Genomic DNA, 24,443 nt, shown 5'->3' on the forward strand with positions numbered 1-24,443 from the left:
AGTTGACGGAGTTCCAGGAGACCCCCTGCAAAATCTGGAATTGTTAATTTCACTTTTGGTTAAATCCCTCAAATGATCTGCAAGTAGCCTATAAAACAATTATTTCAATAATTGTATATGTCTCTCCTTTCATTTTTATATTCTTAAAGCCAAGTAATATAATCAGATTTTGTAGGATAAACATATATAGTATAAAGATGTTCCCCCTCTTCTTGTCAGCCAAGCCCTATCTGGCAATCACAGCAGGGAGTTTCACCATCTAAGCAGGTTCATGAATCATTTATTGGTCTGATGATCCAGGAACAAAGTAAGTCTTCATAGAAAACATTCAGACTATAGGAGCATTGAAACTAGCCTCAGGCAATAAAATTGGAAGTTTACATTATTTCAGAATGATGTGTGAACTTCTACACAGTAATTGAATCCCATCACTTCTCATTGTCTATTTGGCTCATAGGCTATTTGTGTGAAAGCGCACCCTGTTGGTGCAAGGAGGGAAGTGACAGGACTTGTGATTTTAATGACTTGCAGTGAAATTCAAGGGTTGGATATGTGCGTGTTTTGGGTATGACGAAAAAAAATTAGCCATCATAAAGAGCTTATTGTTTATGAAGTCACGAGGAATTCATTCTCTTTCATGTATAAAAAAAGCTGTTTCTTATTTAGTAGTTTCCAGGCCTTCTATTCATTTTCAAAAACCTTTTATTTCCATAAATTAAAAAACATTGCTTGCTGTATAAACTATACTTTAGACCCTACATACATATAAAAAACACAGCTACCTGACTCTATTCATACAGTTTGCTCTCATGATAATAAAAGCACACACCACAGCAAAGTTTCCAGTTTACATTTATTTTCTCCACAGAAAAAAACTCAAGGACTAAAGCTACAGAGAACCCCTTATGGAAACAGACAGCAGTGTAGCTGGTTTGCTAAGGGTGTTTGTAACATAAGTCATCAATAATAACCAGCATTGAGTTCATTTTATTGAAGTGAATAACATAAGATGACAATATAACATAGCAGGGTAAGACAGGAGTGCGCAAAGGCTACTATAACAGACATTAGTCTTGCCTTTAGCTATCAGTCATAAATAACATTTTGTATCTACCTATTCCCAGCACACCAATTGCCAAAGAGTCATAGACAAGAGTGCGGATCTAGAGTCAAATAGTCTCTGGGAAGCAGGGGAATTAGTTGCAAACTCAGAAAATTAAATGCTAATGAGAACAGCGGGGTAAAACTCACCCACGCAAAATATAAGGCAGAGTATGCAGACACTGGAAAATCTTGTTCTTGTTCTACAGGTGTTTTGGAGTGAGATATTCCGCAAAATATCGTCTCTCTCAGCTCTTACTCACCTAGCAAAGACCTTAAAACATCATGGTTATGGTTAAATACATTTCTCAGTGGTTGAGACAAGTGCATAGGCAGAAGAGTGTCACAAAGAGATCTCTGTACTCCAACATGGACATTTCATATTATAGTTAATGACTACACAGTGGGACAGGACAGGTGCTGCAATGCAACTGGGAAACAACTATATATTGATATAGTTACAAGGTACTTTGTATTTGAGTCGTCAATGTATTAGATATGATTAAAAAATATAGTGTGAGTGTTATTTGCAGCTGCTGCATTGAAAAAATTTTTTTAAAATATATGCATCATATTATATTCTTACCCAAATGTATAAACCAGTGCACAATCCACAATCTGTGCTCCAACCAAAGGAATCCCCTGAGAGCTATTAAACACAAAGATAAGTGAAACAAGGTCACTCTTAACTGCATAGCAAGACAGTTGTTTCTTCTTCCGTCCTGGGGTCCATCAAGGTCTTATATATGTGCACTCATGTTGGCACAGTGTAGGCTCATATCTTGAGATATTAGCTGAGAACTGTGCATGTTGAAAGAAAACAGAGCAACTTGATTTTGCAGGGCACTAATGTGTTTTCTTTGCAAGAGCCAGGAGTTTAAAAGAGTAATTGCAGTACCCAGGCTGTACTTATATACAGTATATACACACTTTGATGTTGCAAGACCGGTGCAGTGGTTCCAGAATCTCACTGTTTCGGAATGAAAATGTCTCTGGGTCTGGGGCTTTGGCTTCTCATTTGGGTATGTGCCATCCTCAGCAGCTGTGTAGGGGGAAACAGAGGAGAAAATAAATGAAACTACAACTCCCCTTGCATTAACATGTTGTCTTTTTGGATGTCTTGTCTGGATAAAGACAACACAAGGTGTGCAGTCAGTCACAGAAGAACAAAAAAGGAAAACATGGAATCTCAGAAACCTGTGTTATTATTATTATTAGATTAATGAAGCAGTGATGGCAATGAAATAAAAGTGTGTATTCTTCTCTTGCCTGTTGTTGCCTCATCCCATGATGTCAGCAGGCTAGTTGTTCTGGATGAGGTTGGACCTGTTGGCAATCAGGGGGGAGGCTCCCAGCAGCTGGCCCGGTCGGATGGGCTTGGCTGGGTTGGACACCGAGAGATAACATGGGTCAAGTACAAAGTCAAGGTTGAGATATCAATATTTGGACTTGTTATTCTGTGTATTTATACAGTTTTTAGACTCCAAGTTTGAACTTAATTTTAGGATTTCATGCTCAACTGTGGGCTCAGAATACTCAGAATACAGAATTTTTACTCATTGAATATAAAAAACAGTGAATCTCAAGATGCTTGTGAACCAAAGCTTTATTTTGTAGTTCCTGCAAACCTACCATTTTGGGCACTCTGTATTTTCTTTGTACCACATTTTTCAGAAATGAGATAGAATGTAGTTCCCTATATGTGTTTTTCCACCCACCTATCGAGGCTCTCCTGCCCATGTTTTTGGGCTTGCTAGCGTCCTTAATGCGGTCCATCTCTTCCTGGTAGCGTTTGCGTTCCCGGGCTGCGCTCTCTTTGGCCTCCTTCAGAGAGGCCTCCAGGCCTTTGACCCGCTCAGCTGTGGCCCTCAGGCGCTTCTCCATTTTAGGAATCTCACTTTGAAGGTCAGCATTGTCCCGTACCAGCTACAGAGAGGGAAACAGATAACAGAAAGAATGAGAGGAAAGAGAGAGGACATACAGAGCATACAGCCTTGAGAAACAATAAGCTGCTGAAAGTCACTTGTAGGATTAGTTTATGAGAAAGTGTTTGCACATACAGTATATTTACCTGCTTATGAACTTTGGTTAGCTGCTCGAGGTTGTTCTCCAGGAAGCTGATCTTCTGTTTCTGGGCAGCACTGACGTCTGAGTCTTCTGAGTCCATTTGAGCATTCTGCTCAGGCATGAAACACAGAATATTTATACGCTCACATCAATCCATGTTTTACTTCTGCATTCATTCATTAATTCATTACCAAATTCATTCATTCATCAGTTTCCCTGAGTGTTAATCATTTGCTGCATTCAGTCATTTTCTATGAGAATATCTACCTCAGTGTCTAAAAAGAAATATGTAGAAAGAAATCCCATGTGTGGCTAAATGAGATGATAAGTAGCAGATTTTGGATGGGTGCAACACCATGGAATATTCCCTCTGTCTTCCAGGAAAGCCTGCTTTGCTCCTGCTTTGTTTATCTCATCAAGCCCCAGCCTGAGGGCTGGAGATGAGTGCCACGGCGAGGGCCCGAGTCCCTAATTTACAGCTGCTACCTTTGAAGAATCAGATGGCCTACTTATTGCAGACACTTTCTGTTGTGTTCCCTGGATTCATTAAAATTTCATCATGGTGCAAATTAAATGGAGTGCAGCCTGTGCACGAGCGAAATATGGGGCTTGCTCGGCTCATTTCAGGTAAAGGATGTCATCGTGGGCAACAAGAGCTCATATGATATTACATCAGATAGGAGATTAAATCACACACAAAACCAGACAACAGGATGATGATTACAATGATAATTTACCATGGCAACCCTTTTTACCTTTTTGAGTCTTGTGGCCAAGTCTTGGACAAAAAGCCTCCTGAGGTTGTGGAGTGTCTGCAGCTCCCGGGCCTGTGTGAATGCAAGGAAGGAAATCCAGCTCAGAGATAACAAAGGAAAAACAGGTTGTAGACATTAAAGGGTTTATTCGCCCAAATTACAGCAAAAACTTATTTGTCCAGGTTTTGAGATATCCGCCTCTTGGATTTCTGCCATCTTTATACAATGGCAGTGAACAGAATATCAGTTAACACAAGTCAGCCATCACACGGCATCCTATCAGTTTATGCTTTGTAGACAAAAAGGTAGTTTGAGAAATGGAAGTGCCTATTTAGATTTCAAACATAGACAAGACCCTCCTGTGAATGTGACAAGTTATATTTTCAGTTTATTGTGGACTGGATCTTCCACTCTTGTATGTGCTACACATTTTTAAATTTTCTTTTATTTTTATTTAATCTTCTTTGTATTATTACTTAGAGTCTACTCGTGTGATCTCAAGAGGATGCAAAGATTTATTGGTTTCCATGTACCGACCCTTTCTTTAAAACCAATAAGCTCACTTTAATTGAAATTCCTTTCACCTTTATTTGTGGGAGTGGAGGCAGAAATCTCAGAAACCGATATATGAAAACTTGTGCAAATAAAACCAAAACTATACACATGGCTGAATACAACTGGAGGTTAAAAAAACAATGAATACTTGAATTGAATACAGATCTAAATGCACATTTCCATAACTGACCACAGTCTCCTCCAGTCCTTTCAGGTCCTGTCTGGCCTGCTCCCGTCTGTCCTGCATCACTCTGCAGAATGTGAAATGGATGTTAATGAGAGCATTTGTAACTGGAAACCTATATTTTCCCATTAACTAAAGGTAGAGGCATTACGTGAGCTCTTGCAGCTGACGGCTCTTCTCCTGGTCGGCAGTCTTGACCTTCTCGTGCTCCACTCTCAGCCTCTCCTGCTCCAGCATGATCTCTTGATTCTGACTGCACAAATATCAGTAACAGTATCAGCACTGCGCCAGAAACCTCATACAGAGAGAGAAGTGTTTGGTCAAAATGGTGTCTTACTCCTGCAGCTCGGTGATGAGTTTCTCCTTTGTGTCCAGCTCGTCTCTCAGGCTGCCGATCTGCCTCTGGTAGGCATCTCTGTGAGACTGGATCTGCTTCTCCACAGCTTCCTGAGGAAAGACAAGCATACATCTGGTCATAATTTCAAGTTGGCACTTGACCACAATTTGACCACACTGTACTCTGGTACAATACCTTGACTTCATTGGCAGACTGGATCTCATTGTCCTTCTCCATGGTATTCACTCTCTCTGAAGGGAGACAAAAATCCAAAAGATGACAGTGAAAAAGTATCAGTTGCATTCTAGGAATCCTGCTACAGAATCAATGGGTTTTTAAAATATTTTTTCAGTTCTTTAGAGCACAAACAACAAAAAATAATTATTTACACATACATACACATTTTTAAAAAAATTGAGCCTATACTAGATGGTTAAGATAACCATTTACAGTAAAAGAACCCTTTCCACAACCTGCATATTGTCTCTATTAAAGTGAAATAAAATACTTTTTTAACACCACATTTATTTTTATGGACAAGAGCAATGTCTGAAACCCAATAAATAATTTTTTTCCCGAAAATAACAAAAAGAACAAAAAGTCATTATGTATAGAGTTACATCTTTGTAGAAGCAGATCTGGGACTGAACTAGAACCAGACAAACTTTGAATTCCATAACAATATTCAGCTTTTATAAGATATTAAACCAATACTACCTTTACCAGTAATAGACTTTTAACTGATTGGTAGAGCGTGTTTGTTTTTTTGTTTTTTTTAAATTACATTACATATGTGAAATGTGACATTACACATAAATATTATTATTAAGTCATTTGACTTTTTTGGTAGGGGGATTCATTTACATTATTGCATAAGCAACCTGAAACTGAACTAGAAAAATATGAAAACTTCCTGGAAGAGAGCCACCTGAAAAGGTTCTGAAATCTGCAGTGCACCTTGGGGGTTTCTTTTGGACCTAGCATACTTTTCACTGAGTGCTGAAGAGAGCTCAACTTAAAATGTGCTCTACCAAATGGCAGGGAAGACCATTAAAGGGTTAATTACAAGCATTTGTTATAGAGCATTGTGCAGACCTTGGGCTCTGATCCTCACTATTTCTTCACCGAGAGAGTCCACATTTTCCTCCAGCTTTCTTTTCTTCTGCTCCACATTCTGGAGGCTGTCTGTCAGGGACTTGATTTTAGCCTCATGCTGCAAAAAAAAAGACATGGAAAGAACTGTGAATTTAAAGCTCACACAGCTCCATGACAGCTCTCTCTTCAAACCAATGGTTCAATGTACAGAAAGCCATCAGTTTGTTAAAGCTGCCATTTGACTGATGACCACATGATCTGCCATTTTAATTAACCACCATATTTGTCACTATGGTGACATGGCAGAGGAAAGCTGTAGTGACCTTGGAGATGCGCAGCTGGCAGGCAGTCAGCTCCCTCTCAGTCTCCTCCATCTTCTGGCTGCTCTCGGCCTGGGAGCTCTCCAGCTGTTTGCTACGCTTCACCATCGTCTTCACCTCTGACTTCATCTTGCTGATGTAGAGACGAGCCACAGTAAACTCCTCATCAATGAGACCGCTGCTCTCTTGTTGCTGAGAGGTCCGAAAAACATACTTATTAGAAATTATTTTGTCCTTCAGTAACTTTTTTTTTTCAAATGAATTCATGTTTTACATACAATACCTCTACCAATGATTAACTGATAATCACTGATCAATAATCAGAGTCCCATCTACAGAAACCCAAACTGCTTCATCCTTCCCAAGGTGACATCTTAAAAATGGTTATTTTGTCTGACCAAAAGGTAAAAACTCAAAGACACACTCACATTTGAAAAGCTGGAAGCAGATAATGTTTTGCATTTTTCTTCATGACGAAAAATGATTGATCAATACATTATGCCAATTAATTTTCTGTTGATGAGCTAATTGTTAAATTGACTTTTTACACTACTGGCAATACAGTCTAGTTGATATATAATCTTTTGAATTATTATATTTCTCTCTCATTTTATATACTCTCATTGGAACTAGAGCTCGAGGAAGCCAAATTTCACTGCCTTCAATGTTGCTGTGTTGCAGTGACAATAAAATTTAGTGTAATTAAAAAAAAGTGCAAGGGACATCCAGGGACAACCCTTCTAGGCTTAATATGAGTTCCCAAATTGCGCTATGTTACCTAATTTTCATAATTAAAGCCATCTGCTGTATTCTGGTGAGGAAGATCAAATTATTTTCCTTTTACTTGAACCCTCTACAGCTGGTATTACACTAGAAATGCTGCCGTTGAACACAGAGCTTCAAATTAGTGTCAGACTCACTTAGACAAAGCAGATGGATGGACTACTGGGTAAAAGGAGACAGTCACATGATCATATTTCTACAAATAATCAATAAGTTGATTGATAGATAGTTTTTTGATAACTGTAAAGTTTTATATCCTTGTAAATTGAATGTCTTTAGCTTTTGGACTGTTGGTCAAACATAAACAATTTGAAGATGTCACCTTGAGCTCTGGGCAATTTTTATTAGCATTTGCTAACTATTTACAGATATTTTATAGACAATCTGTTTACTTAATTCACAAATTCATCAACAATATAAGCAAACGTCACCTAAATGGACTGAAAATGTGCAGATCAGTTATATAAGTTTTACATTTGAGGAACATGGAGTAGACAAAGATAATAAAGTGGAAGCTTGTGGCCCAAAGGACGCATGTAGCGTAGCCATGGTCAATATCCACAAATGTCTCTTTATTGTTAGTTTATGTATATTTTAAAATTGCAGTCATATCCTAACAGTCTGTTGCAGCCAGGACTGGTAACCTTAATGTCTTTGCTTCCCACGGCGATGCCTATCTCAGCCAGGTCTTTGAGTAATGATGACATCATCTCAGTGACCCTCTTCTTCTGGTGGTTGGTCATCTCCTTCAGCTTCTGGAGTTCGGAGTCAATGGAGGTCAAGCAGATCTGGTGGGGGATTATACAATAGGCAAGTTAACACCTCACCAAGTGACCATCAGTGTTATGATGTCAAAACTTTGACCTGCTTACAGATTTCTGGTTCAGCTCCTCACTGAGGGCCTCAAACTCCCTTGCTTTGTCCTCGACCTCCTGACTCTTCTGGTCGTAGTTGACGGCCAGCTCCTCCAGGGCCTGCAGCACCTCCTTCACCTCCTCCTTGGAGGCTTCATTCTCTGCCAGCAGCCGGTTCAGCTCCGTCTGCAGGGTGTCGTGGTCCTGCCGTGTAGAGGCTAAGAGCTAAAAGCGAGGACAGTGAGCACAGAAGATAAGACGATGATGTTCAGATGAATGTGCTCAAATTCGGAAGAGGGGAAAAATGTATTTTTTTGTGTTCTCTTCTATCAGGGAAAAGTCTGAAATTTTTTGATCTACAAAACACATTTCTGTACAAAACAAAAACTAACTAAACAAACAAAAAACCTTATGTGTTTAATCTGGTGAGGCTCCCGTGCTTGCTAAGGGTGAATAACAATCTGACCTCTCCTGCAGGGTTACTAATGGTCTGCCATAAGCCGTCAGACTGGGTTTGTGCTAACAGGAGTGGATGGAGGGCTGAGGCGCAGTAGGGGAGTTTAGGGAGGGGGAGGGAAGGGAAGGGGGGGTTGTCACCTCCTCCTGGTCCAAAATCTGTTCATTCAGCTTCTCCACCATCTGAGACTGCTGGTGGATCTCCTCATCCTGGAGGAAGTGAAGGACAGAGAGGAAAACAGTAATATAATACATCACTCATTCATTTCTACAGCAAAGAAAAGTGATATTAAACAGCATCTAAGTGCGCCATCTGCTGACCAAAAGAAATTCTACAAGTAAGAGGGTATGAGTATAATATGAGTATAGTTAGAAATTTAGCTAACACTTTCAATATTAGCAAAATTTGCATATATTAGCAATAAATAAATAATCATATTTTATCACTTTTTATAAGTGTACACAATTTATACTGCCATTAATAATCATCAATTATTGATATTATCAATAGGCATTGTAATAAATTTGAAAAGATCTGGCTTTGGAAAAGACTTTAAACATTTTCATGGACATTCCTGGATCTATGGAATGGAATGAAATAGTATTTTATTTTTGTATGTATCTTTTTGTATTCTTTTTGAGGTTACAAGGTAATATTCATGACACCTAGAATAAATTGTTCCTTATGTATGAAGGAGGATGGTCTTTTGATGTATGGTACAGACCTAAATTATGAACACAATTTCACCTAGTGTAGATCTTTACAGTTTATAAAGCAAACATCAAAGAAACAGGCAGATTTAATGCTCTCTCTGAAAAGGAAAGGCTGTGTTTGTTATAAGATTTAAGTGAGACTGGAGATGAAATACATGTTCAGGGTTATAAATGATGTTTTAGGTGCTATACTTTTTTGCAAAACATCCCTTGTCTTTTACAACTTCTGCATACAAGATTATAAAAAACGTGCAGGAGGAGACAAAGTTCTCTTTTTGCAATGAAACGTTTTCTGTAAGGTTTTATGGAGCTAATTCTAAAACTAAATATAGAAGTGTAAATCAATTAATAATAAGTTATGGCCATGTATAGACAAAGAGATTGGTACAATTTTGAAGCACAATACTTTTAAAGATGCAGGGCAGCTTTTACTGGGTCAACCATCTAAAGAAGGAACCTTGGACTCACATAGACCTAAGCTGCTGGTCTTTTCAAAGACAATGCATACTATTTAACTGGATCCATGAAAAAAACCCCACTCTATTTTTTCCAATGGAAAGGCTCAGTGCCGAAATAAAATATAATGACAGCAGCTTAATGGAGCTATGGTGGCCCCTGATAAATCACTTGCACAGTGACCTAATCCAAGAGGGTGGGACTCAGTGGACTGACACTGACTGACTGTCACTTCCTGATATGTCTATGCAGTACTTACAGTTCTTCCCTACCTTTCATATCACATGTCTATGATGACACTGTTGCCTGGAGCATTGTTATGATGCAATAACATGACTAAGACAGCCATGCTAGCGGCTCTGTGAGGCTGTACTGTGAGCTAAATGCCACATCATCATGCCAGCAATGATCATGCCAGCATGTTGATGTTATAACAGGTATAAAGTTTACCATGTTCACCAAGTTAGTTTAGCATGTTAGCATGCTAACATTTGCTCATTAGCACTAAACACAAAGTACAGCTGAGGATGATGGGATGTCAAGAGTTATACAGGTATTTGGTCATAAACCAAAGGTCAGTTCATCATCTGGGGACCATGAATGTGTGTAGAACATTTCAAAGTTGTTAAGTTTCAATAAAGAACTGAAAAGTATGGCTAGAAGATATAATTATAAAAACAAATATTATATTAATAAATGATTATGGTTATTATTATAACATTAACATATCATGTCTAGTGTTAAGTTAGTTATCAAATGCATTAATAATCAATTGATAGGCTACTATTATCCCAGTGAGGATCATTTCTTTTGCAATGCAGTTTTTATCTGCATGTACTGGTATCTGCCATTTAACATACAGTCATATATCACCTCAAAACATATCAGTAAATACAGCGGATCAATGCATGTCCTGTACAGTGTACTAATACATCACTACCATAATATATTAATGCTATACAGTATGTGATATTGATGTGATTGGTTTATGAATGGCATGAGCCTGATTTGTTCTGTCACATTTAATATTCATAGGAACTCTGTAGTGTTCATGTATTAATGCCTTACTGTACTTGAAACTGATGTATTGTCCAACTCTGGAGGACTCATTTTCACATTTTCTTAGCGTGATTAGTTGCGACCATCTGAGATCAATGATATTGTTCTGAGCTGAGCAATAAAACCACGCCACAGGCATAAACACTGCAGTGGGTCAATACACACTGTAGGTTATAAGAGGTAAGAACCCTTAGAAAATGTGACAGAAACACATATCAGTAAAGCAAACTGGATTTGTGTTCACCTTGTCATCCAGCTCTTTGTAGAGCTTGGCCATTTCTGCCTCAAACTTCTGTTTCTCAGCGTCTGTGAGTTGGACCCCGGGGAGGGTGCTGAGGGCAGGTTTGGGTGCTGTCTTGTCATTGTTGGTAGTGTCCAGCGCCTGAACCTCCACTTTGGCCTTTTCTTTGTCAAACTGTTCATCTACTGGCACATTCTCTCCTGCAGGGGGCGACAGAGAAGAGGTGGTGGCGGGTGCTTGATATCTTTTCTCTCACTGTCTCTGCTGCTCCCTTGGTCACACATTTAGTTTTAAGAGGAAGACCTGGGACAATTGAGACTCCATATCAAGTTTCACTTTCAGGTGTCAACATCAAATGTTAAATACTAGACATAGTAAGGAAAAATCTAAAATGAATAAGGCAGGCATGATCATGCACATTTTAAGGAGAACTAATATTTTTTATGGCAGGGCTAATATGGAAACAAAGGACTCTTTCTTGAACCATGCTCTGCATTAGCTCAAATTAGAATCAGTGTGTGATTCGGCTCTATTAAACTAACACGAGGATTCATGACTGAAGGATATGAACTGTAAATCTTTTTTTTTTTTTAATCTCATCTAAACCATTGTAAACCAGTTCAGATCATCCGTGGAATGGAAAAGTTCAAAATCAGACTACCTACACTTTATGCCTTCTTCATTTCAAAATATATTTTGCTGCCTGCATTGGAAAATATTTGTCAGTGTGTTGTGTTTATATGAACAAGTAGGTCACAATATTCTCCATTATTCTTCAAATATTTTAGAAATCTCAGCGGGTATTAACCAGAGTGACTGTTCTGCAATGGCTATAAGTCATAATTGTTGCAAACAAAGATGTGAGATGTTGTACGTGAGGGTGTGGTCCTCACCATTCCTCCAGCGGTTGAGCTCAGTCTCCAGCACAGTGACAGTGTTTTTCAGTGTCTTGTTCCTCTCCTTCTCTTTCTCCCACTTGCTCTTCCACTGCTCTGCAGTCAGCTCCATGTTCAGAGAAACTGAATTCTTGATGGTCTTTGCCCTGGTGGGACAGAAAGGTGTGAAAAACAGTGGCCTGTTTAGAATATCAACAGCAGCCACTTTTAGGTTGGTTTCACTGCAGAACTTGCTAAAAGGTTTCACAGTTGTGGTAAGTCGTCAATCTGGGGCCTTTCATTATTACAGAGGATAATTAGCTTATTAAGGGATGCCTAACCCTTTGATACTCAGTCAAATATGCATATCATTCTTTATTTAAAAGGACTGTTACTGTGAACTGTGTGGATGTGCTCTCACATTCTCAACTTTATTTTTGATTATTACTATTGAACACAATATATATTTAAAGGTAGGACTTCTGACATGGATCATAGATCACATTTGTACTATAGCGGTGTGTTATGACATCATTTTTATGGTAGCCAACTGGCTTTGCAAAACCACATATGGGCTGTTGAGTGAAAGTTGACTGATGTGCTGCTGTAACACTAGTTATAAGCTGATGAGAAGGGATAAGGCCTTTATGTGTATATGTACCTCTGTCCAAACAGTAGTGTTGACCTGGTCTCAGCATCATTAAAAGCGGAGGGTGAGCAGCAGATGACCATGGTGGTCCGACAGTTGCCTCCCAGGGAGTCCTGTAGGATCCTGGTCATCTTACTGTCTCTGTACGGCACATAGGTCTGACACAGAAAAAGAACATAAATTACTATCCACAGGACATACAATAGCTTTTACATAACACATATTGATCACTCACTGTTTTACATATCAAAGTACATCAGTTGATCATATTGATTTGTTCCAGTTGCACCCAGGAGGGCTGATGACTGTCTCACCGAGCCCTCTGCCAGAGCTGAAATCACGTTTCCCAGTGCAGATAGGGACTTGTTGATCATCTTGGCTTCCTCCAGCACTGTACCCTCTGCTCCAGTTTTACCCACCTTTGAAGCACAAGAACACATAACAGACAGCAATGTTCTATCTTACAGGATTCCTCTGCACAACTAATATTTTTACTAATTAAAATCTAGCCACGATTCTCCAAAGTGTCAAACAATACAGTAACAGAGATTATGAGGAGATGTGAATGATTATTCAATAACAAGAGGATACAACAGGAGATTAATAAAGAATGTTGTCAATGGCTCCACTGGAGCTTAGTGCCATCCTTGGCTTATTAACATCTTATACTGATGGACAAATTAATGTGGTGTCCCCTGCTGAGAGGAAGCAGCAGTAGTGGGAGTATGTCATTAAAGTTTCATTAGATGAATGCTGTCAATACATAAAGTTAAACTGTGCCTTTAGTGCAATAGAAATAAAGCAAAAAGATGAGAGTTTTAGGGCAATTGACATCTAGAAAGTAGACTATGAAGATAACCAAGTTTAAGATTTAAATTCCCAGTTCCACAATAAACGCAAAAATTGATAAACTGTACCTATAATGTATATCTATATGGTCTCAGACTTCATTTCAAATGCAGGCAATAATAGACAGAAGGCTGCAAAGAATTTGGTAACTCACTATGTTTGATGATCACATTTACTATGTCAACATAACATAACTCCTAAAGTCCTGGGTAGTCAAGTAACTAACTAAACCAGTATAACTAGAGACTGGGAAGTTGCAGAGACCAAGAGAGGGAGACTTAAAGAGAGAGAGAGAGTTGTACTTTTTCACTCCCGGCCAGATCAACGAGGTAGAGCTTGCCAGTAAGTTTCTGTTCAGTCTGAGTGTTCTCCTGCTTGATGTTGATGAGGAAGATGCTGTGACTCCTGGAACTGTGCTCGTTCATGTCTGACACACACACAAAGAAACACAGTTAGCTATTGTGCTAACCATACTAAATTATATGGTTTTGGTATATACGGTTATGATATATATAACACATATACATCATCATGCAATGGGATGTCAGTCAGTGAATAGATATGACTGTGGGATTTGTGTAGTTTTAAGGGGAACTTTGTCAAGTCTGAGAAAATGATTCAGTTCACATCACATGGATATCTTAGCTTGAGTTTCAGGACCACAGATTTCTAACAGATAACAGATGATACACTTTATTGCCCCTTAAGGACATTGTGCTTGGGCTCAGCGTCACTGCATCACAAAGCATTTACCTCCAGACAGCGTCCGTACAATCATTCATACCTAAGAATTTTTTTTTTTAAGCCAAAGTTCATAAATTCAACAGAAAAAACCCACACAGTTTGAAAGACATAGGTGTTTGCAGAGAGGCTAAACAAAAGACATTAGTTGCATTATGGGAAGTGTAGGGTACAGAGTTAAGTCAGGATGGCTCTGCCTCTGTTGCATCAATCATTTATCATTGTTTTTCCCTTAAATGGAAATTAAATCTACATCCATGTGTTCTAAATACCTCATATACCTAACTGTAATCAGCCTATGAAAAGACAGAGATAGATCTGTGTGCTATACTTATCAGTTGCATAATAAACACTTGATCATAAGCTTCAAGTACAGCATTTAGGCTCAAGGCTACTGAAGACATATTATCTAAACCTGTGATAATTATTGGTTACTAGCCTATTTGAGCTGACTGATTTCTTGATGTCCTCCTATCCATTTCAAAGTTGATGGAGGCCGATAATAATCAAGATAAGGGGCCTGTATCATAAAGTGAAATTAGTGTGCCAGCTATCTTTGGGATTAGTTCAGGTCCTCCAGAATGTGGCTCACTTTTAACCAATTTAGATCACCATGGTAACCTGTGCTTCAGAGGATCAAAACCTGCCTACTGAGCAATCAGCTCACTGGAAAAGTCAAGTCAGACAAAAGTGATGAAATTATAATAAAGTGTCAAAACATGAACTTTAAATATTCATAATAGTTTGTACATCACGAGACAAAACAAACAAACAAAAAATCACTTTATACTATTAAGCATGTTGAAAATACCAAACACTTATTTATAACCTTAGCTTTACTTTTAATGTTTGGATATTACCCTTGACAGCGTCTTGTTCTATTCAAGTTGTGTGATTACATTGTGTGTCACTTTGTTGAATATCAATTTTTGCTGCTGCAAATTTAGAAGTTTCCTGCAGGTATCACGGTTTGATCTTATATCATACTAAGTACGTCATTCATGGTTCAGATCCAGGATCGCGTTTATTAAGTTCCATGCCTATTTTCACTTCAGTTTTGTTTCTTCTTTGCTTATGTGTTAAGCAGAGACAGCTCCTTGGCTGGAGGGAGTCTCAATGCAGTCAGGAGACTCAGTGAGGTTGAACCCATGAGAGGCAGCAGCACTGAAGGCGCTCAGTGTATGAACTCACTTGTGACAGCCACGATTCTGTTGTTTTTGCCTTCGTCTATGGCATCCATGACCTCCTCAGGACTGCACACGAAACGCTCGGTACACCCCTGAGGACACACGCACACACATCACAAGGAAACACTGTGTTCAACAGCCCCGCAGCAGGCTGGCTTTACAGAGACACAATTATTAGCAGAGGGAACCATGACATACTGTATCATGCTGATGCTTTCATAGAGAACCATGAGGAGAGAAACATCTTATTACTTCATTTTCTTAGCATTTTTAATGTCTCTTTTCATTCCTGCATCAAATGATATACATTAAAACTTACACAGCTGTGTCATTGTTTTGAAAATATTCTCTTATGTCATTCATAACTAATGTATTACATGCAGCTGGGACAAACTTAGTGGAAGTTAATCAGAAACAATATTTCACCTTACATAAAAGCTGTACACAATAAAAATGAAATCCCCACCTTGACATAGGGCACCCTGTTTTTGTCCTCCTTTACAGAAAGGTTGTTGTTTTTTACTGTGGACAGCAGGCAAAGTCAAAATCATGTGTGAATTAATCGTGATGTTTGCATCAGTGTCTAAATGATAAGCAATACATACCATCCAACAGGTCCCTGATTTTGTCCAAATAGACTTCGAAATAGGAAACCTGCAAATTAAAGAGATGAGAGTTAACCAAAATTATGACTTGTGCTTGCTGACATTAAACCCAATCTGAGCACCAGATTAAAGTGGGAAAACATACTTTAATATGAAACTCCAGGTTCTCATCCATGGAATAAATGTAGTTGAAAATGTCTTGAACAATTCTGGGAGTGATTCCCATCATGTCACGGTCATGGAGTCTCCCCTTTAGGAGACAATAATGATTAACAAAAAGTATAAGTAAGACAACATATTTGTAGTATTTGCAGCAGAAAACACATCAGCTGATATAGTTATGTTACCTCCATTGTGTGCGTTTTGCCTGAAGATGTCTGCCCATAGGCAAATATCGTGCCGTTGTAGCCCTCCAGAACATCTGTGTACATCAGGACAAAGATATTACACATTTGGTTGTGAGACCTGTATTTCCAGGGTTGTAGTGTGTGCAGCCACTGAGACTACAACTGTATCATACTGTACAACTTACCTTTGACAATCTTCTGAGCCACAGCATTATAGAATTGCTCCTGAGTCGTATTGGACTGGAACACTCGGTCAAAGTGGTATGGTTTACCCTGTGAAGAAGAGGTGGCATTGGTGAGCAACAGTAACACACGCACACAGGAATTTACATATTGATACACAACAGTAGGCATAGATATTGTAAATCTACTGCATCTCACTAACTCAGTTAGACAGGTGGGCTATTCAGTTTTTGCCCCATCAGTTGGCAATCTATGCACACAGATTTATAGGGAAAGGGCTCAGTCAGGATGCATGTATGGGAACAATAAGACCTCCACTACAGACTTCTGACCTTCAGAATATAATAAATGGGATGTAAGATAGTGTCAATGCAATGTAATTAGTTATTTATACCCACTGAAAGAAAGCAGGGATTAATAAGCAGTCAGAAAAATACTATAAAGTGATCATCAGCTACTCAGACCTGTGTATAAATGCAATGTTGTGCAAGGTTTATTTGATTAATGCATGACTTCCATGTGAGGATGAAGTACAGATAAGTTATTATTTTGAAATACAGCTTGTGCTTTAACGATCAAAGAGGAATTACACAATTAATAACATGCTGAGACTCACTTAATTCAGTCTATTAACTACAACATGTGGGATATTACAGAATTTTCACTTTTTCTGACACCCGTTGCTTTCATTTAGTAGCTACCACATTAAATATTACATTACCTAACCTTTTATAGAATCATAATTCCCCACTTTTATTCTACAGATGCAGATTGAGACCTTCAAAGTTAAAAGGAAGCACTTTACTCACATCAAAACCAATAATATGTTTAAGTACAGAGTCAATAAAACAAAAAAATGTGTCACTGTCTCACTTCTTCTGACTGCACTGTATTTGTGTCCACGTCATCTTGTCTTTGTGCATGTGAAATGCAAAGGGTTTTCTGATTTTTATTTTTTCCACAGGGACAATGTACATAATCAACATCACTGTAAATATGCCAGTGTTCCCAAAAAATAATGCATTTCTTTCAAACTTTCTGACGCTGTCCCAATCCTCTTTATTGGTACTTGCACTAAAGATAATGTGGAAAAAATTTAGTACTACAGTGCTAGCCAAAAGTCTAATTTTCAACAGTTGTCCTTTTATTTGGCCAGATGTTAGATTAACAATAAAAAAAATAAAAATAAAACATACAACATGTACAATCATAACAGAAGAAAGCAGGGAATATGTGGCAACTGCACTGAAGATCAAAAACTAAAATGAGTGAAACAAGCAGTTAATACAAAACAATTTTAAGCAGACAATGTGCGCAAGCAGTTAAACATGGTGACATAATTGCATTACATTACACAAGACAGTGGTAAAAACAGAAAAGATACTATCAAAACACTTCATAATAATATGACATAATGCATCTCTAGTGTTTCCCCTATAATTGTACAGGCCTGGTGGGCTACCGGGCCAACGGGAGGCCCTACCGGGCCAAAAGAATCTTTTCTGTCAAATATCCATTCATTCGGAAATCAATAATCATTTGCACTTGGGAGCCTCTGTGCGGCACTATTCTGAAACGTGAGTCAACCTCTGTGTCATTGCCTGGGAAACTCTTGACGCGATGTGAGTGCCTCGTCTCTTTAGGGTTTTTTTGGTGTGTACCACTGGGCCTGAAAAAAATTCTAGGGGAAACACTGATCTCTGTCTTTTAATTGTCTGGAAAACATTGGTTGGCAGCTGTTTCTGTCTTGTTTATGGCTGAAATATTAAATCAGGTAGACACAGAATGCTAGTTTAGCTTGTCCCCTTTAAGTTTTAGACTTTCAGTCAGTGTTATTGCAGCTGCTTACTGACACAATACTGTCCAGTGCACACTTGAACACAGTTTGCACCTGGCTTTAACCTGTGATCTGGAAGAGTGGATGGTAAGCAAACATAGGGAAACCCATAAAATGCTGATTATAACATCCTTGATGGGTCAGTTTTTAGTATGGAAATATTATTATTAACTATTTTTGAAATATAAGACTAAAATGAACATATGTAAGATCTATTAATGCAAAGTGAATATTATTTTTCTTCTCAAAATATCTGAATACAATCTGGATTTGAAATGAATTGATCGTCAGTGCAGCTCAGATCAGAGAGGAATAGCTTTGTATAAACCACATGATAGAGAAGACAAACCATCTGATATGCAGGACAGGGTGGGTGAAATATGTATTTATTATGTCTGGGATTTTGGGACACAATGACCATGCTGTAATATAATTTATGGTGTTCAAAAGGGCAACAACTATAGAAGAGCTAAACTCATGGGGTATTAGAATTAAAGCCTGACTAAATTTAATATGGATCTCTTTTGTTGACAGCATAAGTAGAAATCCAGAGAGCTACACAATAGTGAGACAACTCAACATTATCAGATGTGCTTTTAAGTAGAGTGGCATCATTCTGCTCTCCTCACTGGGCGCTACAAACAACATAACAACTGGTATAATGCTTTCATAGTGGTTGTTTGAGCCGAAGAAATTAAACACTGAACACAAAGAAAGTAAAAAGCTCTGTGACTGTCAGGAATATTAGCTGCCCGATACAGTAAAGCAGTTCCATTTACAAACTGCAATGCAATTAAACACTAAAATGTTTTATTTGCACTCTTTAAAAATCAGACTTTGCAGCAGTGTCCTGAACCTGCACCACTCTGTTTCACAGTCTTTGTACCCCATTGTGTACCCTAATGATGCTGGTAAAGGTTTGCTTCCAATTTTCCAAAACAAACTGTAAAAACTGATGGCCACCCAGTTCTTGTCCTTTCTTTCCAGCCAGAGCCAGTTGCTGCTTCACTCAGCAGCCTCTGCCGGTGACTTGATAGCCTGTCAGAGGGCCTGTCCTTGGACGCCTATCCCTGTCAGCAGCCTGGTAGTTCACATGACCACAAAACACCTGCAGCCAACTTCCATAAGGAGCACCTGTGTTCTCCAGCCCCTGTCTTCTGCCTCAGTTGCCAGATTGGAGTACTTTTTGCATTTGTATGCTTCACCAACACCAACTGCATCCTCTTGTCCTGAGTTTCTGTCAGGGTCATGTCCAGCCTTACCTTGGAGCATTTATATTCTTCAGTAAGGCTAGTGATAGGCAGTTCCAAAGCCCTGTTCCCATACAAGTCTGAGCCATTTCTTGATGTATGTAGTGACTGTTCTATCCAGCTTCTCAACTTTGGTGATGGGAACCTCATAGATAATCAGAAGCCACATCAGATGGGGAAGCAATCCAAACTGCAGGGACCAAGGTTTCAACTTCCCTGGAAGTAGGGTCTTGTTAGGCCCCTGATGGTTTCTTCCTTCAGTTGCTTACTCTGGTCTGAGTCCTTTAGGCTTGCATTGTATCACAGCCCTAAGCTCTTAAATGGCATCTTTGACAGAATTGGTATGGGTGTTACGTCAATGTGGAATCTCTGGTCTTTGAGCTTTCCTTTGATAATGGAGATGGTCCTGGACTTGCTGGGCTTAAACTTCATCCATGCCCATGTTATATTAGAATTAAGTTTTTCCAGGAATCGCTCTGTACATGTGATGATTGTGGTCAGAGTGTTCATGTCATCCATATTGGAGTGGATGGGAGGTAGTCATTGATATACAGGCATTCTCCTCCTAGCACCCATTTGGACCCTCTGATGAACAGTTCCATGGCCATGGTAAAGGCCAGTTGGGAGATGGTGCATCCTGCCATTGTTACTGTTTCCAGGGATTGTGATAACGTGGGGTACTCTGATGTTGTGAGGCAAAACTGCAGCTCTTGAAAATAGTTTCTGACCAGTTTTGTGATGGTCAGAACTCAAAGGCTGTCCAGAGGATAGTATGTGGGATAGATCCAAAAACATTGGCCAGGTCATGGAATTCAACATGAAGATCAGCCTGAATCTGATGCCATATCATGTTGAATGTTCTAAGCATCCTGAGAAACTTGATATACTGGCTTTCTGTACCAACATATCAATTAAGTTGTTATCTTTCAGGTAGGTTGTCATCCTTTGCGCAACAATGCTGAAGAAAATTTTCCCTTCAACATTTAGAAGATTTATTTAACGGAACTGATCAATATTCGAGCCATGCTACTCTTTGGGGATTAATACTCCCCCTGTACTTTACCATGCTTTTGGGATGTTTTTCTTCTTCCATACCACCTTTATTAGCCTCCACAGAAACCTCAGGACATCTGGAGCATTCTTATACAGCCCGCAGGGAACTCCATTTGGTCCTGGAGCTGACGCTGTCCTTGCCTTCCTCACAACTTTCTTGACTTTGCTCCATGTAGGAGGGCTGTCGTCACACTGGTGTTCTGGTTGAGGAATGAGTGGTACGTCAGTAGGTATGTTCCTCAGTTCATGTCTCTGGTTGTCTGTGTTTATTGTTTTCAAGTGATCCTCAAGTTCCCTCTTTGACACTTGGAGTGCTCCGCTCTTTTCCTTTGTGAACAGCCCTTTCACAAATCTAAATGGATCTTTGTAGAACAATGTTCTTGCCCTCTCCTTCTTCTTGCGTCAAATTCTGAGGTTTTCTGCCTTCCATTGTCTTGTCAGGTGTTCTTTAAGTCTGTTTGCAGGAGGTTGATTCCCTCCCTTTCCTCCATTGCTTCCTCAAGTCCCTTCTCCTTCTTCTCCTCCTTGACCAGGTGTTCCATTTCTAGTTGCCTTCTGGATTTGGGTGAGGTTGTTGTTTTATTCTTCCTTGAGTCTCTTGCTCCAAACTTTTCTATCCAGTATTCATATATCAGGTTGCTTCAGCTTCTTCTCTGCTGTTTGTTGAAGTCCTTCCAGGATCTTGCTCAGATCTGCATTGACTGTCTCCCATTCTTTTTTGCCGCAGGACTTTGGTCATTTAACATGTTGCCTGTATCCTTGGATTTTCTTCTCCATCACATGTTGTGTCTGGGTTGGTTCCAGGTTCTCAGATGTCATGGATGAATTACCTTCCTCTACAACTGGGATATTGATGCTCATAGGACTGTGGGTTGTGTCGTGCCACTGAGCTTCACTCTACTGACTTGACCCTTCTCTCAGGAGATACTGGTCGATGTGATGTCCCAGTCTCACGTGCATACAGCCACCAAATAGTTACCAAAATAAGAGACAGTGTCCAAATCCTGTGCAATAAAATTAACAACCTCAAGCATCTTTTGGAAGTAGAGTCATTTGTACAGAGCAGCAGGTACAGGAGGAAGTTACTTTATCTGGTTTCCATTTTCTAAGGAATCCTCTTTTATGCACTGCTACAACCTCCAGTCCCTGCTGCCAGAAGGAGAGACAAACTATTCAGGCTGTCTCTGTACAGTACAATCCAGTTATTATACTATTCCGTGGTGCTGAGGCGATGTAGTGGGTGTGTATTAGAGCATGTCAGATAATAGTGAATCAATAGGGAATCACTAGAAAAAAGGACAAAATGGCTCTAATCTCCCAAGCTTGTCCATCAGGGTCAGTATGTGATTGTGTGCCATGATAAATAATAACTGGTATATTCTGGTAACAGAGAGATTACAAGCTGATCGATGTTTGCGACCATGTTAACTATGTTTTGTCAGTGTTATAAAAATTGATCTATACTAAAACTAAGCCAAATGTCTCTTGAAAGCTGTGTCAATTCACCTGATTTCTGGAGGCCTTGGCCCATGAGCTGGCCACAAACACTTAATAAACTGGGACTGGTTTTGGACCAACAGAATTTTCCCATTGGGGGTAAGGTCTGCAAAACGCTCAAAAAATATTTTGATATTTGATTCTGTTGGCTCTAGCTCTAGTCTCTAGGTTAGAGCTATGCTCTAAGGCCGTTAAGTGTAGGTGAGGCAGAGGATGACAAATTTAGGCTGAGACTGATTAAGCTAAGCTAAAACTGACAAAGTACAGCTTAGACTGATTAAAGTTGAGTCAGGTCTGACAATGTAGATGATCTAGAGAAGTTTAGACTGAGAGGCCCTGGAATTGTCACCCTACTGCTGCCAACCTGAGCAGAAGTCCGTGCGTAAAAGCGCAGAATCCATCCAGACGCACATCGTTACGCACGGCTTTCTCAAACCCATGGAGAAGCTAATAAAAATAAGTTACACCTCACTGAATTCACATGAGTTACACAATAAAATGTAGCAGTCATCAACCACTGTTGTATGAGTTTTCTGATGATTGATCTGTTGATATTTGTTGACCAAAGTCGGGTCAAATTGTCAGATAATATTCATTAAGTTTGGTCCAGTGTTTCACATAGGCTTATACAACCGTATGCAACCAGGGGTTGAAGCACTGGCACTTAACATGTATGTGTTCGGTTTTTGTAACTCGAGGAGAAACATTTGTAATCATAATAAAGGGCAACGTCTATCCGCATTATACTACAGAGAAGCACACATACACATTTATTGGTAATTTTCGGCAATTGTGTATTTCACTGAATGAAAAGTTGGTCTTTGCTTTCACTTCTCTGATTCACAGCATTTACTGGGATCAGAGGATCTCAGAGACAGACAGATTGACTTTATTGTCCACTTCAGAGGAAATTTTTCTTTGGCTTCTCCCAAAGTACATTAAAAGTACATACAATACACATATCACAACACACCATTAAAAAACAAAAAACATATACAACATACAATAGTGCAAACAGGCAGGAGAATGCTGTGAATAGTGCCACACACTCACCCCAATCAGCACACAGTCTTCCCCTTGAAATTTTGGGATGTACTTGTCTCCCCGGGCCAACTCCGAGCTGTTCAGCGGCCTGAAACGGCACACCACCTTGATAGTGGTCTCCGCTGCATCAGCCATCTCCGCCGCTGTGGATGGATGGAGAGCTCCGTCCTCCCGTTACAGCCAGCAGGGAGTCAAAGGGCAGGCCGCGCCCCTAATACAGTTGATACAAAGCTGCCGGTGACTAGGAAACTGTGTTGGAGTAGTCCTCAAAAATATTTTCACCGATACAAATAGCAATCATATCTACAAAAATGATGGCAAACGGTGCACCTGAAGCTGATGGGCCTTCTGAGAACAGCTGCGTAAAGTCAGGCAGAGTCAAACCGGATGTGAGGTGCCTTGTTAATTCGTATTGTTACAAAAATATCCCATCATTTCAATGTAAACGCACCTAGTCTGTTAATAAAAACACATTAAGCTGCTCAATTAATGAAATAAAAAATGAGGTAGAACCTTCTAAAAGCATGAAACTAAAGATAGTTGCAAGGCGTTCACTTTGGTGCACAGAATGAATAAAAACCCAACTGTGAGCAGGGCGGGATTAAAGGATGGTTTGGAGCACATGTCATGAGAACAGTCACATGGGACGTCAGGATCTGAGAAACTATTGATTAATGCAGGAAAAGTGTTTTTTCTACTGTCCTGTCCAGGGAGGTCAGAGGTTAAACTTACAGATGTAACAGCTGCTTTCATAAATAGTTTTACCTGGATCGCTCAATATCCTGGAAATATTTAGGTGTTCCTGGTCACCACTATCTGATTTACAATCAGATAATGGAAGAGGATTTTCTATTATATCACAACTATTACCACCTGCCTTTCTTCCTATGTGAATCCTTTCACCTGATAGGTAAAAGATATAGAGTTTGACCTGACATTTCATCAAAAGACATACTGACTATTAACAATATTTCAGAGCCTTTCACTTCATAGTGCACTAAACCTTAATAATTATAAATGTTTTGTAACACATAGATTGGTCATTGCTCACAAAAACTAAGAATATGGTGCTGGTGAAGAGTGATGGTGAATGTGATTGAAATTGTCTGCCTCCCACCCTGTTGCTGCCTGTCTGCATGCACTGTTTGAAATAACAAGTGAAAGCTGTCAGGCCATGAAAATGAAACACATATGTTTCATTGCAGAGTGAGCAGCAGTGTGTTGAGGACATGCAGAGGGTGTTTTGGGTGGTGTGTCTAGTGGCCCAGCAGAAATGGGTCGGACAGCTGACAACTGTCAGATATGACTGTTATGCAGCTGCTGAGAAAAACTGGGTCCAAGTCGAAAAT

At 39.4% G+C, this 24,443-nt stretch overlaps 1 protein-coding gene across 2 annotated transcripts; it reads right to left on the reverse strand.

Annotated features, from left to right (window-relative positions):
- Positions 1 to 863: 863 nt before the first annotated feature.
- Positions 864 to 23,655, reverse strand: LOC121888004 (kinesin-1 heavy chain-like). Of its 2 annotated transcripts, XR_006093110.1 has the most exons (27): positions 23,104 to 23,655; positions 16,416 to 16,503; positions 16,231 to 16,304; positions 16,029 to 16,133; positions 15,884 to 15,932; positions 15,745 to 15,800; positions 15,283 to 15,370; positions 13,653 to 13,777; positions 12,816 to 12,920; positions 12,514 to 12,659; positions 11,871 to 12,019; positions 10,981 to 11,177; positions 8,649 to 8,717; positions 8,070 to 8,276; positions 7,842 to 7,985; positions 6,418 to 6,606; positions 6,095 to 6,212; positions 5,195 to 5,250; positions 5,000 to 5,109; positions 4,814 to 4,915; positions 4,669 to 4,729; positions 3,924 to 3,995; positions 3,173 to 3,277; positions 2,820 to 3,027; positions 2,371 to 2,482; positions 2,032 to 2,143; positions 864 to 1,750 (listed from the first exon to the last, which is right to left on the reverse strand). XR_006093110.1 is itself a non-coding variant. In XM_042399251.1 (26 exons), the coding sequence occupies exons 1-25, from the start codon at positions 23,227 to 23,229 to the stop codon at positions 2,403 to 2,405; spliced, it is 2,829 nt and encodes a 942-aa protein (XP_042255185.1). In that variant the 5' UTR covers positions 23,230 to 23,655; the 3' UTR covers positions 864 to 2,143; positions 2,371 to 2,402. The 2 variants fall into 2 exon arrangements, 1 of the variants encoding a protein (XP_042255185.1); XM_042399251.1 differs by having other exon boundaries at positions 864 to 2,143.
- Between the last annotated feature and the right edge of the window lie 788 nt (positions 23,656 to 24,443).

The sequence above is a fragment of the Thunnus maccoyii genome, chromosome 21 (assembly GCF_910596095.1).
Source record: "Thunnus maccoyii chromosome 21, fThuMac1.1, whole genome shotgun sequence".
Taxonomy (NCBI): Eukaryota; Metazoa; Chordata; class Actinopteri; order Scombriformes; family Scombridae; genus Thunnus; species Thunnus maccoyii.